Below are 18,360 nucleotides of genomic sequence, written 5' to 3'. Positions count from 1 at the left end.
AAGCTCAAATAAGAACTCCTTACTCACACGACTAACTCTTTTTTTTTGAATTATTTCCTTTTTTCTTGATTTCTTTAAATTAAATGAGTTGTATATAGTTGCTTTAATTAAATTGTTGTACACGCTGTTTTGTGACGTATAATAAGTGATCATTTATGAAAAGTGGAAATAAAATGTTTTCAAATGAAATATTATAAACTATAAAAAGAATAGTATATGTTAATATAAATTGCAATATTCATGATGTTTAATATGAATTGAGAATGAACAGTTACGAGAAATAGTAGGTGGAAGACTTAGTGATAAATTAATTACCAGAGCATGATTTATGAGAAATCATAACTGGGTGATTCAGTAACAAATCACATAAATGATGCATTACAATATGCGTTTTATGTGGGAAGGTTTTAGTCATTATCTTCTAGGTAAAAAAAGTACACATTACAATTATCAAAACTTTACATAGATTATTACTTTTGTCAAGAACATGGTCTACTACAAGTCTCAATCAAAGTCCAAATTGGTGGTTCTTTTTTCTCAGTACAAAAAATATCTTTTAATTTTTTTATTTAAGTCAGACACTTAAAACAAAATAGCTTTAAATCTGCTCAGTGAAACTGGTTCATAAAATATTTCCGTTGAACAGGTGAATCCAATCTAACTATTAAACACAGAATATAAGTATAAAGCGAGAGTACAGTCACATGCTTCAGATTTTAACGACAGCTGGATTTCATGTGTACGGAAAGTTGCAATAGAAAACGTTGAAGGAAGCATGGAAAGTTTTTGACCTAAAGAAAGAGGAAATATGCATACACATATTTGGAGAGTGAAAAGTTTCGGACATTAATGGGAAGGAAGTGATTAGTTAATTTGAATGTGGAAAAAGTGGCAAATGGAAGGAGAAAGAGAAGGTGATATTAAGAAGAGTGGAGGGAAAAAAGTGAACCCTAAAAAAAGCATTTGAATATATGGTGGACGAAGGGATGAACCAGAGTGGGTTGTGGCGCCGTCAATGAAAGGATGCACGTAATGTTCTGGTCCGTACGACATGGGCACTGTTTAAACCATCAGACACTTGAAAGTTGAATCCACTGAGATACAAAATGCAAAAACAAAACCCGAAAAGCAAAAGAGATATCATTGTGTGTGTGGCTGTTGGTTACCACATGCACCAACATGGTAACTCTTCAACCAATCGCAGCTCGACAGCACAACGTTAAAAAAACTGCCTGGTTTTTTCACACCAGAAACCAAAACCGCTTCTCTCCAAACCCCATGTTATTACCGTCTTAGTAGTAATAATAATAATAGAAATAATTGAGTATATAGATAGATAGATAGAGAGATAATAGGAAACTTGCACTACTACTACTACACAGTGGTGCTTCTCCTCCATTCTTGTCCAGAAGAAGAAAGATCCGTAAATTAACATTCTCTCCCTCCATTGGCTAGAATAGCAAGGTTTTTAAGCATATTTCTGGGGTTTGTTCCCTTTTGCTTGTTTGGGGTTTTGTTGGGAAAAAAAGGGAAAGAAGTAATTAGGTATAATATAATTAAAGGAAAAAAGAAGACAGTAACATGGGAAGGGGTAGGGTTCAGCTGAAGAGGATAGAGAACAAGATCAATCGCCAGGTAACCTTCTCCAAAAGGAGAGCTGGGTTACTCAAGAAAGCACACGAGATCTCTGTGCTCTGTGACGCTGAGGTCGCTTTGATTGTCTTCTCCCACAAAGGAAAGCTCTTTGAATATGCCACTGATTCTTGGTAACTGCACTGTATCATCATATATATATATAATTCATAGATCTCTACATAACCCTCTATTTTTACTGCATATATCCTATCATTTCCACAGATCTCTCTCTCCTACACTGCCTTCCTCTCCAGAGAGGGAGATCTATAACTACATCACTCTCTTTTCTTTACAATTCTTCACCCTTTCTTTGTTTTCTTCACAAATAATGCTTTTTCTGTACTTTTCAGTTAAAGGTTTCTGTTTTGGGGTCGAAAGCTAGAGGAGAAACTGCTTTCCTCTTGTTTTCTCCCTCAAATCTTATTTTCTGCCGGATCAAACAGATTTCTTTTCATGAACTAAAAAGGGTATCTCATGCTTTAAAGAGATTTTAGAGAAAAATGCAGAAGAAAGAAAGAAACAACATGTCTTATTTTTATGAACCTTGTGCATATTTTTCAGTCAGCACAAACCTGGAAATTTTTTTATGAACAGATTAGTGGTGTTGTTGATCGATGTTGATTAGTGAAAGATTGTTGACATTTACTAGGTTAGAGAAGTGTGGTATCCGATGATTCAAGGTTTTTGGACATAAATAAATTTAGTTTGAAATATTTGGTCAGGAGTGACAGTATTTGGTTAGTTGTGAAGGTGATTTTGGACCTCAGGTCCTTTGGGTGCAGGAGCTAGAAGAAGCAGTTGCTGTTGCTGCTTTCGAACTTTCGTACTTTTGATTTTCCATTTAAGAAAATGATGGCTCTTTCCTTCTTTTGTGATAGAGTATGCTGCTTAAAGCTGGTTGATTAACACGTATTTACACATAGCTAGGTGTCAAGTTCATTTTGAAGCTCAAGTCCTTTCACATATCATAACATGGAAGCAAGAATGTTGCATGCTTTTCTGTTTAATCTCAGACTAATATTATTCTTGTCAGTTTCATGGGTTCAGTTTCCTAGATCAACCATGTCAATTTCACCTTCTAATTTCTTTCTATTTTCATTCCCTCATACCAAATCTCTATATTTATTATTCCATACCTGCCACCACTGAAACGTAACATTTCACATTCGCCAATTCTTTCATTGCATTTTTTTTAAACCACAACATTATTGGGATTCAACACTGTTTTTTTACAGTAAAAAAAAAACTCATTTTAAAAGTGATTCTATCAACAGTGTTAAATAACATGATTTATTAACTTGCAGAGTAAAACCAGGGAAATAAGAATCTACGTATCTATATATCTATATATATTTCATATTTAAGAGGGTAATGTTTTTTCTCCAAAAACTGTAGTATGCTTGCTTTAATCATCATCATCTTCAATTGCATAAATTAAATCTAACTCTCTTTTATGTTCGAATTTACGAATTATAAGGATGTGGAAACTGTAACTATGTAGGGATTATATTTACGCATGTAAATGAAAAGTTGTATGCAATTATAAAATCCATGTTTTCTGTTAAGGGATGTTAATATTATTCATACTTTATTTTTTCATTCAATTTTTTCACTTACATAGAGTTTGAGTTTTGTTTTTATAAATGCATGAGTGAAAAACATGTTTTGTTATTATTATTTTGTGTAGCTTGTTCTAATTACTAGCTGTTCATCGCTTATCTTTTTACTATATTTTTTTATATTCTGCTAAGGACTTTGAATAATCTTTTGGCTGGTTTTGTTATTAATTTAGTGATAACTAAATATATGTTTTTTATTTATTTCTGCTATATATTAACAATTATTAAACAGCATGGAGAAGATACTGGAACGCTATGAAAGGTATGCCTATGCAGAGAGACAACTTGTTGCCAATGATTCCGAATCACAGGTTTGTCATTTGTTCCTAAATAAATATATATATATATATATATATATATATATTATTGACAGAAAAGTTGAAATATTATATTATTTAGATGTGATAAAAAGGTATTGATTGTTTCATATTTTGACAAATATAGGGAAGATAGATCTAAAAATGGTATGATTTCTTTCAATTAGTAATTATAGAAATGAATATAAAAATCTAAACTTTGTGAAAAATCTATTATTTGTATAAAAAGATCATTTATGAGATTAATTATTGGTACTGAAATTATAAATTCTGATTCTCAAAACCATTTAAAATTGATAACTTTTGTACATGGTAGATCAAGCATTTTCTACTCCAAATTATATTTCCCCAACTTAAAACGTATAGAGATAATTTGTATTTCATGTTATAAAGTTAAGATTAAAATATCTCAATATAAAAAGAAAAATATGAAAGTGAAAAATGATATATCAATTAGCATATTCAATTATATATAAAAAAAAAAACTTTCAAATGCATATATTGCTTATTAAATAGATAGAAAATTTTCAATAATTATTATTTCCATAGAAATATTTATTCAAAAAAGAAAACTAATATTTTTTTTTCACTTATAATAATCAATAATGTCTCAACAATTATATAAATTAGCTTTATTATGAATTGATAAATATTAAACAACATTAACACTCAATTACCAATTTTATTTCTTATAAGATTTAAATCATAAACCCTAAATACAATTATAAGTATATTGAATAATGGATTAACTAATTTACAAATATCTTATTTCAAAGTTTCTGCCCAACATTTGCAGTTCTTGAATATGTGAATGAAGTGATATAATCAAACTGATATATAGAGATTGTTGTCCCAATCCAAGTTAAGAATGTGAGCAGTTAGGTGTGTGTTTGTGCAGGGAAATTGGACCATTGAGTATACCAGACTCAAGGCAAAGATTGACCTTTTGCAGAGAAACCATAGGTATATCCTAAACTATATTTGTACTTTGTTGTCTTTAATTTATTTGTCTTATTAGAAGAAGAAAAGAAAAAACCATGTTGGAATTTTGAATATTCACTAGTTTCAATTATTATTTTATGAAAAGTTTGGAGGATTGTGGAGTTTGGTCAGGTGTTGAGTAGGTTGGTTTAGCCATTTTGTGTATAAGACCTAAAATGTTTGTATAAGGATTGAAAAACATCTAAAATGTTTTATTTTATTTTATTTTTATTGATAAAATGAAAATTATTTGATGAAAAATGTTTATGTACACAGGCACTATATGGGAGAAGATTTAGGATCAATGAGCCTGAAAGAGCTTCAGAGTCTGGAACAGCAGTTAGATACTGCTCTCAAACAAATTCGTACACGCAGAGTATATAAAACATACAACTAACTATGATACTTTAACTTCACTTGTATTCTTTATGCTTCATTGGTACTGAATACTGAATAATGATTATGCATAGTAACTAGTATTATTATACATTTAATGACAGAACCAACTCATGTACGAGTCAATTTCTGAGCTTCAGAAGAAGGTACTTACTAAAATCTTGTCACATCTTTGTGTAGGTCTCTGTGTCCTAAAAGGTTGTAACGGTTGCATATAAGTTTCAGAGACCAATCTTGTTGATTATGCGTGTCCCTCTGGAGAATCTGACATGTGCTCTACTTGTACTTTGACAGGAGAAAGTGATACAGGAGCAGAATAACATGCTTGCAAAGAAGGTGATGAACAATACATACTATTACTCATTTATTCTCTTTGCATCAAATTTTTTAATTCTACCATTTTTTAATGCTGCTTAATATACTACCATGGAAAAATAATAGTATAGAATGCATGTAGAGAAGGAATAATGGTGTAAATGTTTCAGGATTCTTCTATTTTATGTAAGTTGGAAAATATAAGTCTAAGTGTATTTTTAACTAAGAGGACACAATTTGTTTGTTTTAGTAGAGTGAAGGGAGATAGAAAAAAAATGAGATAAAAAAATATTAAATTTTCATTGTTATTTGAGATCAGAAAAAAAAAAAATTTGTTGGATCTCCTACTTTTCTCCCAAATTAGAATAACATGGAAGGGAAACAATTTCTCTCTTTTTATTTTTATAAAAATCATAGTACATTTTTAAATAAGTTTGTAAAGAATTTTATCTTAAAAATATTACATACAAAATATTGTTTCATGAAATTTATTTATGTCACTCTCTCTTTTCAACTTATCCAAACAATTAGAAAGAAATTTATAATCTTTTAATTTTCTTCCTTTACCAATTCATCCAAATCACACATTTTTCCATTTTATTTTTCTTCAATTTCTACCATTTTAAAAAAAAAAAATCATTTCTTTCCCAGTCTAACATATATGAAATACTTCAATATTTTTTCTTATTATAGCATCCTATAACTTATCACATGTAAACTTTTCTCTCTTTTTTTTTTCTACTTGGTTTTTTCTGCAGATGTCATCTATAGAGTCTATATGAATTATTTTTCAAATTAACAAACTTTTACAATATACTTGTAGAATGATTTACACCATACTTTAGAATTTAAAACTTTCTGATTCATTTTGTACTTGATTGTAACCAAAATCAACTAATTGGTAACTGTACATAAGGGTTTTTTTTTTCTGATAAAAAAATTAACTAATATGTGTGTGTATATACAGTAAGGTAAGGTTTCATTATCATTCCCTTCATATTTTTTCTGAATACATACACTTCTGGCTCTTATCATGATGTTATAAAGTTTTCATCTGCTTCTGAAACTATAACGAAAATGAGATCAATCACCTCCTTTGTTAATTTTGACTTAAGAAATGGTATATAGCCCTATTTATTTCATGGAAGGTTGATTCATATTCTTCATTTATGTATGCGTATAACACATGCTAAAGTATTTGTGTGAACTGAGATCAGATCAAGGAGAAAGAAAAGGTTGCAGCACAGCAGGCACAGTGGGAGCATCCAAACCATGGAGTCAATGCATCTTTCTTGCTACCACAGCCACTTCTGAACATGGGGTGAAGTTTCCATAACAACATACTATGTTACAGTTCATGTTTTAACTGGGGTTGTCTTCTTTACAAGTATTAACTGATAGTTAATGTTATTACTTTCTGCAGTGGCAATTATCGTGAGGAAGCACAAGAAGTAGGGAGGAATGAACTTGACCTCACTCTGGAACCCTTGTATTCCTGCCACCTTGGATGCTTCTGAAAACATTCTTAGAAAAATGGATGATGTTATAACTATGTGGTAAGGCATTGGACAACATGTTTCAGGGCTTATGATGCCTCTATGTTTTCTGGTTTTTCTTAATCTCAAGACGTTAATATATATATATTGTGTGTTGTAACTCTATAATTAACTTTGTTCCAAGACCTTGTTTTCTTAACTCAAACCTTTTATATATAGTTAAGTTTCTCCAAGGGACATGTCTTGTATGATGAAATTTGAACTCAAGACTTTGTCTTTTCTAATTGGGTACGTAGCATTCATTTTGTTTGACCTAACACACACACACAAAACATATATATATATATATATATATATATATATATGAATTATGGAAAATGTATTTAAAGAGAGTAATTATTTTTTACTGTAACATTATGCAGGTTGACCTAGATAAGGTGGATATGCATGTTCAATTTTTTTTATTGAAAAAGAAAGTAAATATTCGTTTATTTATGGTTTATAATTCGAGTATCAAAATGTTATTGTGGATTTTTAATTAATTCAAGTGCTGTAACTAAAGAAGTTCAGATTTATAAAAGGTTATTTACTTACTTACCTATTAAATTATGAGACAATGGTAAATTGATCATTAATTAGGATATTTAAATGCCCTTTATAAATGCATTTTCCTCTGAGGTGATTTTTCAATAGATTTAATCTTCTTATAATTTTTTTTTGCAAAATCTAATGTTAATTAGTGTTACATTTTATAAAGGAAAATACTATAATATATAGTCATTTTGGTTAAATTTTTGTTCTTCTTTTTCCTTATTTTAAGCTGAATGTGTCTTTAGTAGGAAGAGTTTGTTGATTCTTGGTTGAAATTATGCATTAGGGATCTTTCAACTCAACTTTTCGAAGGTACAAAATATACATGTACAGTACTTTCATCTTTTTACCTGTCAGCTCCTTTATGCTTTTTACTATCATATCATGTCCATTCTCACATATTTTATTTTATTTTACTTCATTTTTTTTTTCCTATCTTTCACAACAGACCAACAAATCTAATTAATAGGTTTATGAATATAATTTTCCATGCAAAAATAGTTCTCTTTAAAAGTGTAATATTAAAATGAAGTATACTTGAAGTAAATGATTAACCATCTGTTACCAGTTTCTATAATCTATCAAGTAATTGTATTCAATTGTAGGAGTTTGAAGCAATGCTTTGTGAACAAAAAAGTAATGTAAACAAATAATATAATATAAATGTATATTTAAGGTGTATGAGTTAAAGTATTTTTATCATTGAATTATAAATAAATTAATATTATGATATATTTATATATATATATATATATATATATATATATGAGAAAAACTAAATGGGGGTAAATTTTGGAGTAGGAGACACGAAAATAAAACACTACTCATTTGGAGGAAGGTGATAAAATATGGAATTCTTTTTTTTTTAGGTGTTTGAAAATCTTATTATTTTTTAATAACGCAAAATTAATAAATAAATTTATGAAAAAGGTCATTTATTTGGTTAGAACTTTATTATTTATCAATTAGTGGGTTAAAACATTATATAGTTGATTTACTGATTTACAATTTTCTTGCTCGTTTAAATAAATAGAAATGTAATTTTCCTTTTATTCTTATTTAGTCAAAGAAATCGTTCTTTTACTTTATATTTTTTATGGGTAAAGAATTAAATTTTTACTTATGTAATTATAATTTTTAATATTTTACTTTTCATCGATGATTTTTAATAACCTAAGAAATTTTTAAAACTGGTAAGGAGACAACCGTTGCAGACACTTGCGTTTGAACACTCATTTCAGAGCTACTGACTAGTGAACCTCATTCACTTCGTTTCAGACAACTTTTTTTTTCTTTTTTTTTTTGTGCGTGTTTTGTGTGTGTGTGTTTTTTTTCTGATGAACTTCAAGAACATAGATTAATTATTTTCATTAAACATTTTGGGTGGTGCACAATGCATCCCTTTGTTTTCACTCAATCATAGTTTATGTTATTATACATTTTTAAGTAAAAAGAAAAATTAAATGGTTTAAAGAAATCTCGTCTTTTAACTAATAATTATCACTTATTATTAAATAGAAATTAATTATAAAAATTAAAATAATTAATTATTATTTAATTAAATTAGAAATCATTTATAAAAAAAACTATTATATCTAAAATAGTTTTTATTATTAATAAAAATTTATAAAATATTTTTAAATTGGTATCTAACCATTTAGTTACTAATGTTTTAGTTATTTAATATTTTATATTCTAAATTAATTTCTATTAGTCTTTTAGAGAGATCAATTTAAAATCTAAAATATTAGTCGTTAAAATTTAAGTAACTAATTTAAATACAAATTTAGAAATTATTTTATAAATTTTTAATAATAATAGAAATCACATATTTAATATTTTTTAATCTTTAAATTAGTATTTAATTTAATTAATATAATATATAATTATTTTTTATCTCTAAATTTAGTTATTATTTAATATTTTTTTAATGTATATATTATGGCTTGAAAAAATAAATTAAAATTTCAAAAGGGGAAAAAAAGAAGAAGATTACCTCACACGTAATTAAGCATAGCCAATCAAATGCCTACCCAAAATAATGAAATAAAACAAAGATAAAAAAATAAAATAAAACTAGGTTATTAGATTAGATTAGGTTCATTAATACTTCGTTTTAAAATCATGCAGCTATAATTTTAATTTTTTAAAATATTTATTCTTATATATTATTCTCACTCCTTTAATTTATCTCCAATCTATCAAACAGTAAAAAGTTTTTGAAAAGTCAATCTTGATTTGTTTAGGGCACTTAGGAGTAGGAGCTTGGCCCATCCTCCTAGTAAGTGAACCTGCCCTTTCTTAGGGCACTCAGAAGGTCAGACCTATGGTGTAGCTCTTGAAAATGACGCATGTAGCTTCCAAAATATCAAAACAGTTAATTGTGTCCACTTTCAACACACGCATGCAAAATCTTCAAACTCCTTAGATTAGGTTAACTTTCATATTTATTCTTTTCTTCTTAAAGTTACAGGACTTTAAAATTAATTCTATCATAATTTCATCTTATTAACTTTCTAAAATATTTGTGCCAAAATATAATAATTAAAAACAAAATGATTGAAAAAATTACTTTTTTTTTTCTACCTAAGAACATATTTTAATGTCCTTTGAAAGAGAAAAATGACAGAGGAGGAAAAAAAATAGGGAGGAAAACAAATATACAAGAAAATAAAGACAAATTGACAAATGGTGACTTTCTCATAAATTTATTAAGGAAGAACAATGGACAAAAAAAAACTGATAATTGCATGTAGAAATACAGAAGAAGGTCAATGAAAAACTACTCACTACTTCAAAAAAATATTACTAAAAAATTATTAAATAAAAAACAAATTTTAGAAATAAAAAATAATTAATTGTTATACTAATTAAATTAGATACTATTTTAGAGAGTAAAAAAAATTTGATATCTAAATTAGTTTTTACTATTGATAACTAGTTTTTAAATTGGTATCTAATTAGCTATTTAGGTTTAACTACCGATTACTTAGATTTTAAAGTTGATATTTAAAATCTTTATAACTAATTAAATATCAATTTAAAAATTATTTATCAATAAATTGATTTAGATATTAATAATTTTTTTAGTTTTTAAAATAATATTTAATTTAATAAATATAACAACTAGTTATTTTTAGTCTTTAAAATTAGTTTTTATTTCATAATTTTTTTGGAATGAAAAAGAAAAAAGGGATAATCCTAATATTTCATGACTTCTTTTTTTGTTAGAGAGAGGAGTTTGTTTTAGGAGTGAGTGAGAAGGGAAAAAGGGAAGTTGTGCTATTTTTTTGTCTGTATATTGATATTTGGTTAGTACTTAGGGAATCACACATGAATGAAAGATGCATCAGTGCCATTTTAGTATGCTCTCTCAATGAATGTGACCTCATTAGTTTGTGTCAATCACCATTGTGTAGTGAAATGAACTAAAATGAGTTAATTGCTGTTTATCAAGCAAATGAGAAATTAGGTGTTATTTATTAAGACTATGAGACTATACATTCTTCTTGAAATTGATTCCAATTTGATCTCTGGACATGTTATTTGTTGGTTACTGTTGGAATTATCATTTTTGTCTTCCCATTCTAAGTGATAAATTGATATTCATTCCACGCAAGAATTTCTGAGTGCTTAGACTCAAGCTGGAGAGAAAATTTTGTTACTGTTGAATTTTGTAGAACTTGGTTTGCTTCTTCTGGACTATTACTCCACAGGGTCCTCTGTCTTCTTGAATATGCTCTCACTTATACTTCCTTGATCAGTCTCTAGTTTTATTTTTTTAGGTTTTGATTTCTACCACCATCAACATGACATCGCATATAACGTCCAAGAAGCAACCAACAGTACCCTTGTTTGCTACAGTATAAAGACTGAAACTTAAATAAAATTGAACTACTTCAAAACATTACTAACAAAGTTATAGAGATTAAAACTTACAAAGAGTTATGAGGACTGTGTCCATTTTATAAAGTATAAACATAAAATAGAAAATCGAGGTAACTATAGGAACTAAAACTATGTTTAAACCAATATTAAATCATACTTGGGAAATTTTATATACATATGAAACTAATTCAATGGCGTTTCACAGTTGAAGTTTTTTCTATTTCATCGTTCCAATTTATGATTGATAGTAACAAAGCTATAAAGCTAGATAACTGAGGTTGAGGGGGTATTCACAAGGCCACTTATGTAAGGATTCAATGCTTTTTACTTGCTAAACTAAGGTCAAACTTGTTCTAAGGTGAAAATATTGCTAAGGTTTGCATCTTCATCATTTTTTCCTGTACAGAATGAAAGGAAGCTTGTTCAATTCACAATCTCAAGAATAAGAAACCATGCCGAAGTTAGCAAGGGATCTGGATTTGAAAAGACCACCAAAAAGGAATCTTGTTGGAGAATCTTGAGGAGCAGGTTTCAACTCTTCAGGCTTTCCCTTTACTTTGAGTATGGTATTGCCAATTGCTTGGCGAATGGATTCTATGGTCTTGGACTCAACTGGGCAACCTGAAGCCCCTCCAACATAGAAGGTGTTAACAGCTTTGCCCCCTTTGGTTGTCACCTCTGCCCTTGTAACAGTGAGGCTGTTCTCTCGGATGATTCGTGTGACATCAGATAGCAGTCCAACTCTGTCTGTTGCACATAGTTCTAGCTTCAAACCCTGAAGGAGCAAGAAACAAATTCTTAAAGAAAACTAACCAAAAGGAAAGTGAAAAGATAAACATGCCAAAAATGCACGACTCACATTTGTATATTAAAGGGTAGTGGACTTTCTGGACTAGAATACAAAATTAGCAAAGTCATACAGCAAATGACAATGATTTCAATATAACAACACAATAAGGTGGAGGAAGAAATAATTACTTAAAAATTGTTTACATTATGCATTGTGAAGTCATAAAAAATCTGGGTTATAGAGTAGCCTACAACCAGAAAATTGTCTAACTTCATTCATAGAAGTAGTGAATGCATGACTGTTGTTGCCTTGTAACTAAACATAATTGCGGATCACTGTTATGGGTAGAAGGATTAGTGCATCAGAAAGATATAAACAAAATGATAATGGTCACCTCCACCAAATTTTAAAGAATAAAAATAAATCATAGTTGATGGAAAAGTAATGTTCTTAAAGATATACTTACAAACACAAGAATTGAAAGAATGAGTTTTATATAGGCAAGTTTCTGAGCAAAAGTCAACAGTAATAGATAATAAGTTCAGTAATTATTCAGTCTTCACCTCTGATATTCTTCTTTTAATAGCAGCTTCAAGACATTGTATCACTCTTTGTCTCTCTGCATCTGATTTTACAGGGGATCCGTCTATGTGCTTGATGTAATATTCCTAAATTAAAATCCACAGAATATTTACCTCATCCTTTGAGGATTATAATAAGAGTCTCTCTTTCACACACACACACGCACACAGAAAACAAGAGATACCTGATAAGCATTTGGCCCTTTAGAATCAATACTTGCATGGAAAACCACATATTGCATGTCTGTCAAAGTGAAAACTATGTCAAAGAGAAGTTTTGCCCTGTCCTTACATTGGATAGTAACTACAGAGTAATCGTTATCAGACCAATTCACTACAGTCACTTTTGGTCTACTTTTCTCATCAATATCCTCATCATCATCATCAACTCGTTCATAATCCCTATCAGCAAACATCATCTGGTGAAGCCTTCTCTCAGTATGGTTAACTTCTTTAGTGACTACACTGCTAGATCCCCTGACTTTGTTGCCACCACCCAGCACATTGCATAAAAGCTCCTTAATTAGGGAGAGCCTCTGGGGATCAGTGATAGCAGAACCTGTTTCTTCATCAGTTACATGAATCACAGCAGCTGCACGGGTATTGTGAGTCCACACCTCTGCATTCAGTATGTTACACTTGAGATTGGTTAGAACAGCACTCACTTCTGAAAGCAGCCCCGGCCTATCACTTCCCAATAGCTCAACTGCAGTGTGCTGCATAGTTTGTGTGACCCCAACAGATCTCATGGAAGACATAAAGCAAGACTCCGGGCCAAGAGACTGCAACAATAAGTTGCAGTAGCCCTCCCAAGTCAATGAGTTTATACTAAAAAGTAAAAAGAAAGGGAAAAAAACCTATGTTAAATAACAGCAAAGGAGACAAACCTTTCGAATGTACTCCAGAATAGCTTCATCTGTAACCTTCTTTCCATCATGGTCAGTGACATTAAAAACTGACAAAACATGATAAAAACACCAACCATTACTTTCCCGCAAAATATGAGTTCATTATGTACACAGACATGCACGCTTACATGCATTATATATAGTATTACAGAAATTAATGCAAAGAAAAAATTGTTACCATCCATGAACCATCCTCCATCTGAGGATATATAAGCTTTTGTTATTGTGAGGTTTAGATCAGTGAGAATTTGTACAACTTCAAGAAGTATTCCATGTTTGTTTGCACTATCAACCTGCAAAGGTAAATTCAATTCCATCACCCACAAATAGAAGAATCGTCAAGATAAGGAAAACGGTGAATCGCAGATAAAGAAGCCCTCAAAAAGAAGAAGAAAGAAAATATTCATACCCGAATAACAGTGGCATTTTCGCATGATTCATTATCAATTACAACTCTGACAAAACAAGACAAAACAAGTGGACAAGGATAAGAAGAGGAAGAAGCAAGTTTTAAGGACAGAAAGGTTTTGTTTCATCAAATAGGTACTACCATACCTGGGCGGATTCATTCTTCTAAAGAGTTTTTCATATTCATCGTTCATGTAGCGAGAGAAGTTCATGTTGACCCCCGAAATGAAAGCTGCGAGAGAATTGATATCACGGACCAATCAGCATAGAGAAAGCGGAATTGGAAAGAGAAAGATAAAGCTAGTGAAAGAAATTAGAACCGCAAGAATAAGAAGAACAAAAACAGCCAAAAACTCAAAAGAAAAGATAAACAGGACTCAAATTAACTCATCAAGCAATACGGGAAACTGAGAAAAGAAACACCCATCACCACAGAACGATGACGCTATGGAAACACCCACAAGCCGAATTAGAGTAAAGGAAAAATCTTTTCATCAACAAAAGAAAAGGGTAAAAGAAAAATCTGTTAAAACCAGAAAAATTCTCCCAAAACCATGATCTAGAAAGATAAAAATAATACCCAATTCCTGCGTCAATTTCTGAGCGACCATAGAAGGCCCAGGTTAAAATTAACAAAAATAAAATATCATAAATTGAATAAGAAGACAAAATGAAATGTCACCTACCCATTGCAGCGGGTGAGTTTTGGTGCTACACCTTTCTCGGAAGATGATAAGCTTTGAGGATGTGTTACAAAGTAACAGAAAATATGTGTACGAATTGTTTAAGTACACAGAGTCATACACCAACACCACAACCACAACCACAACCAATTTGATCTTCTAATATTACTTTTAGTTAAGCATGAAATAACTAATTAATCTAATTTTTCCCTAAATTATAAAGATAAAAGTTCTGAATCAGAACCTTCCCGACATATGCTTCAACACCTGCAACGTCCCTCCAAAAAGAAAAGGCAGAATTTTTTTTTCTCCCTTTGTCTCTCTTCCTTCACCCGTTGTCAGCAACCCAATTCCCATTCTCCCTAACCTAGAAAAAGAAAAGGAGGCGCATGTTAGAGAAGGTGGTTCGTGAGCGACGAAAAGAGCCAAGGTAGGTGGCATGTTCTAAGGTGCGCACGTGGGTGTTCAATAATAATAATAATAATAATAATAATAATGAAAGGAATTAACCACGTGTGTTCCAAGGTTACAGGGGAAAGTGGATACTGAATAGGTGCATCTCCAAACCCTTGTTTGTTTGGTATAACCAAAAGTTAGGTCAATTTCTTTTCAATCAAAGCAATGGAATACAAATGAGATCATACAAGAAAAAAGACTCCAGATTTTTTACTATTTTTTTTTCTCTTTTTGTGCTTCCAAGTTACTGAATTTGATATATTAAAAATAATTGTAACACATTTTAAATATCAAAATTAAAATGGGTTATTTATAAAATATTAATTTTACCTTATTTTTACAAAAAATTTGACGTTATACATCACTTAGTTTTATCTTGTCTTAATATAAAGGTGATACCTTATTTTAATATAAAGTGAATGATAATGTTATACTATTAATACAAGAAAATTATTAAATAAAAATTAATTTTAAAAATAAAAAACAATTAATTATAATATTAACTAAATTAGATATTATTTTAAAAATTAATTTATAAATTTTATTAATAATAAAAGTTAATTTATATATCAATATTTTTTAATTTTAAAATAATATATATTAATTATATTTTATCTTTAAATTTAATTTTTATTTAATAATTTTTTTAATGTACCTAACAGTCAAAAATTAAAGAAAAATAAGATAAATTAAAAAAAAATCTTAATTTTCTCTATCTTTTTTTACTTTGAATTTTGCATAGCTACAAATTTTAAAATTAGTTAACTACTATCTACTTATAAAAGAAGTGTTTGGCCTTATAAGTATATTATTACTTAGAAATTACACAAGCTTTTTTTTTTTTTTGTCTAAAATCTTAGTTTATTTTGTTGACTTATATGTTCAACAATTCCTTCCACACAATACACTCTAGATAGTTTATCTGCAAAGCTTGAAGTTCAACCTTGTACCAATGTCAAATCACTGCCTCCTATAACTTTTTTTCTATTTAACTTTTATATTCTCCTTCTTCTTTTTATTTGGTTTGTTACATGATAACATTAAAAAATTAAATAAAAATTAATTTTAAAAATTAAAATAATTAGTTATTATTTAATTAAATTAAAGATTATTTTATAAACTAAAAAAATATTAATATCTAAAATAGATTAATAATAAAATTATAAAATAATTTTTAAATTGTATTTAATTATTAGTTACGAAAATTTAGTTATTTTATATTTTAAATTAATTTTTATTAATTTTTTAAAAATTAATTTAAATATAAAGTATTAGTTTCTAAAACTTACATAGTTAAGTTAAATACAGTAAACTTGTTTTTGGTTTTTTACAAGGGTTGGAGTACCTGAAATATCTCATTTTATTTTATTTACTTTTTCTGATAAAAAAAAAGTTAAATACAAATTTAAAAATCATTTTATAAATTTTTATTAATAATAAAAATCAGTTTAAATATAATAATTTTTTAATATTTAAATTAGTATTTAATTTAGTTAATACAGTGATTAATTATTTTTTATTTTTAAATTAAATTATTATTTAGTGGTTTTTTTTATAATGTATAAGTGGTTGTGTTGGTATTCTTTGTATCTGTCTTCACTTTTGTTTGGTCAATCTTTTATTTATTTGATTGCTTCCTATTTTGTGACATGTAGGAATCCATGGCTTTGTGCACACGACTGATGAATGGTGGTCATGGTCAGTGTTTCGTGTTTGTCTTCGTAATCCTTCACAATTTTTCATCAGCACCTTTATTATGGGAAATATGTTAACATGGTTTTGTTTTCATTTATAGCACTTAATCCTTTAAGGTTTTTTCATTTCCTTATTTTCTTCAAAAAGGTAAAGTTCAACCAAATGTTGCAGTCATGTCAATTCATTTTGCTAAAAGCTCCACAATGTTTACATAGTTAGAAAAGGCTATGTAGAATTTTGGCAAAAGCCATTAATTTTTGAAATTTACTATAGTGTAGAACTATAGAAAAGGGATGCATTTTTTTTTTTGCATGATTCTTCATGATCTTTGTTTCTCATGCATGATTCTTCATGATCTTGGTGTTTCGTGCATGAGACTTTATGATTTTGGTGTCTGGTATCTCTTGTCTATTTACTACATATATTTGAAATCACAAGTTCATGTATCTGATTTATATTGTATAACTATTTCATCATTTTCTCAACCTATTGTCAATTTTGTTGTTGGTTTTTATGATTGTAACTATGTCATTGTCTATATTGTAGCTCTTCCTTTTATTACCGATGTCATTATTTGTAGTCCTTCCTTGCCTTGTTCATTCATTTTCACTGTTAGTTTCACCTGCAAGCATTGTTGTAAACATTCTTGTTCCCTACTATTAAAAGCACCTAGTTATAAGTCTCCTTACCCACTTTTATGTTCATCATTATACTTTGTCCCCACTTCATGGTAAAATATATTCAAGAACAAAAACATGCGGGACTAGACCATCACATGAAAAATAACATGTCATCACATGAAAAATAACATCAAATAAAAAACAAAAACATAGGAGACTAGACTAAACTCATGCGGAAAAACAAAAAATAGAGAAACTCCCAAGAGTAACTTAAGCAAATACATTGAGAGTTTAAGTCAACAAAAAGAGATAAATTAAATAAAGACAAGAAGACAAACAAAAGAACTTTTTCTAATGTGTAGCTACCATAAAGACAACAAAGAGGAACAATTGAATCCATCATATTAAAGGTCAATTGCATTCAACAGTAATAAAATCATATGATATTGATGCACATCACTGCCATTACTTTTTCTTGGGTTGACCTATTGTGGAGGTTGTTTTTTGGCTTTCACTCTTGTTGGAGATCCCACATCGACTAGAGATTAAGACATTTCATTGTATATAAGTTGGGTACAAACCTTACCTCATAAGTTGGTTTTATGAGGTTGAGTTAGACTTAAAGTCTACTTGATAAAATGATATCATAGTCATTTAAATCTTATCATATCGTGTGTTTGTTGGGTTTAACATTGTACCATTTTATTTATAACAAGTTGAAATACGTGTATGATCTCAATTATAAGTAAGGAGAAACACAAATGCTTCAAAACAATTGAGTTATCAAAAGGCAAAAGCTACATAAATGTAATAGCTCAATGTTGTCAAATCAAAATCAAATAGAAATCATGTTTAAGATTGTTAAACCAAGGTACTTTTGAGACCTTTTATTTTGAATACTTTAAACTAGTTTGTTTCCAATTTTTCTTTGTCAATTGGCTTAGTATTGATCTTCACCAATGTGATTTTAGTTATACCTTT

The 18,360-nt window shown here is 29.1% G+C and overlaps 2 protein-coding genes across 4 annotated transcripts; one reads left to right on the top strand and one right to left on the bottom strand.

Annotated features, from left to right (window-relative positions):
- Positions 1-1,312: 1,312 nt before the first annotated feature.
- Positions 1,313-6,996, top strand: LOC137808634 (agamous-like MADS-box protein AP1). Its single transcript, XM_068609851.1, has 8 exons — positions 1,313-1,766; positions 3,487-3,565; positions 4,470-4,534; positions 4,829-4,928; positions 5,053-5,094; positions 5,243-5,284; positions 6,481-6,584; positions 6,687-6,996. The coding sequence occupies exons 1-8, from the start codon at positions 1,582-1,584 to the stop codon at positions 6,778-6,780; spliced, it is 711 nt and encodes a 236-aa protein (XP_068465952.1). The 5' UTR covers positions 1,313-1,581; the 3' UTR covers positions 6,781-6,996.
- Positions 6,997-11,384: 4,388 nt separating this feature from the next.
- On the bottom strand, positions 11,385-15,071 carry LOC137808633 (ACT domain-containing protein ACR4). Of its 3 annotated transcripts, none has more exons than XM_068609849.1 (8): positions 14,612-15,071; positions 14,073-14,157; positions 13,927-13,972; positions 13,696-13,810; positions 13,497-13,564; positions 12,795-13,391; positions 12,592-12,696; positions 11,385-12,013 (listed from the first exon to the last, which is right to left on the bottom strand). In XM_068609849.1, the coding sequence occupies exons 1-8, from the start codon at positions 14,613-14,615 to the stop codon at positions 11,675-11,677; spliced, it is 1,359 nt and encodes a 452-aa protein (XP_068465950.1). In that variant the 5' UTR covers positions 14,616-15,071; the 3' UTR covers positions 11,385-11,674. The 3 variants fall into 3 exon arrangements, with proteins under 3 accessions (XP_068465950.1, XP_068465951.1, XP_068465949.1); XM_068609850.1 differs by having other exon boundaries at positions 14,853-15,034; XM_068609848.1 differs by lacking the exon at positions 14,612-15,071 and adding an exon at positions 14,313-14,509.
- Between the last annotated feature and the right edge of the window lie 3,289 nt (positions 15,072-18,360).

This window comes from Phaseolus vulgaris, chromosome 3 (assembly GCF_000499845.2).
Source record: "Phaseolus vulgaris cultivar G19833 chromosome 3, P. vulgaris v2.0, whole genome shotgun sequence".
Classification (NCBI taxonomy): Eukaryota; Viridiplantae; Streptophyta; class Magnoliopsida; order Fabales; family Fabaceae; genus Phaseolus; species Phaseolus vulgaris.
Note: the sequence above shows the minus strand (reverse complement) of the source record. Positions and strands in the feature narration are given on the sequence as shown.

Bases quoted from the DNA above. Each gene is read 5' to 3' on its own strand.
- LOC137808634 (XM_068609851.1), top strand. From the start codon at position 1,582: ATGGGAAGGGGTAGGGTTCAGCTGAAGAGGATAGAGAACAAGATCAAT. The intron at 3,566-4,469 runs GTTTGTCATTTG...GTGTTTGTGCAG, and splicing joins CCAATGATTCCGAATCACAG to GGAAATTGGACCATTGAGTA. The intron at 4,929-5,052 runs GTATATAAAACA...ATTTAATGACAG, and splicing joins AACAAATTCGTACACGCAGA to AACCAACTCATGTACGAGTC.
- LOC137808633 (XM_068609848.1), bottom strand. From the start codon at position 14,352: ATGGGTGTTTCTTTTCTCAGTTTCCCGTATTGCTTGATGA. The intron at 14,158-14,312 runs GTTAATTTGAGT...ATTCTCTCGCAG, and splicing joins TTTCCCGTATTGCTTGATGA to CTTTCATTTCGGGGGTCAAC. The intron at 12,014-12,591 runs GTGAAGACTGAA...TTGCTCCTTCAG, and splicing joins TTAAAAGAAGAATATCAGAG to GGTTTGAAGCTAGAACTATG.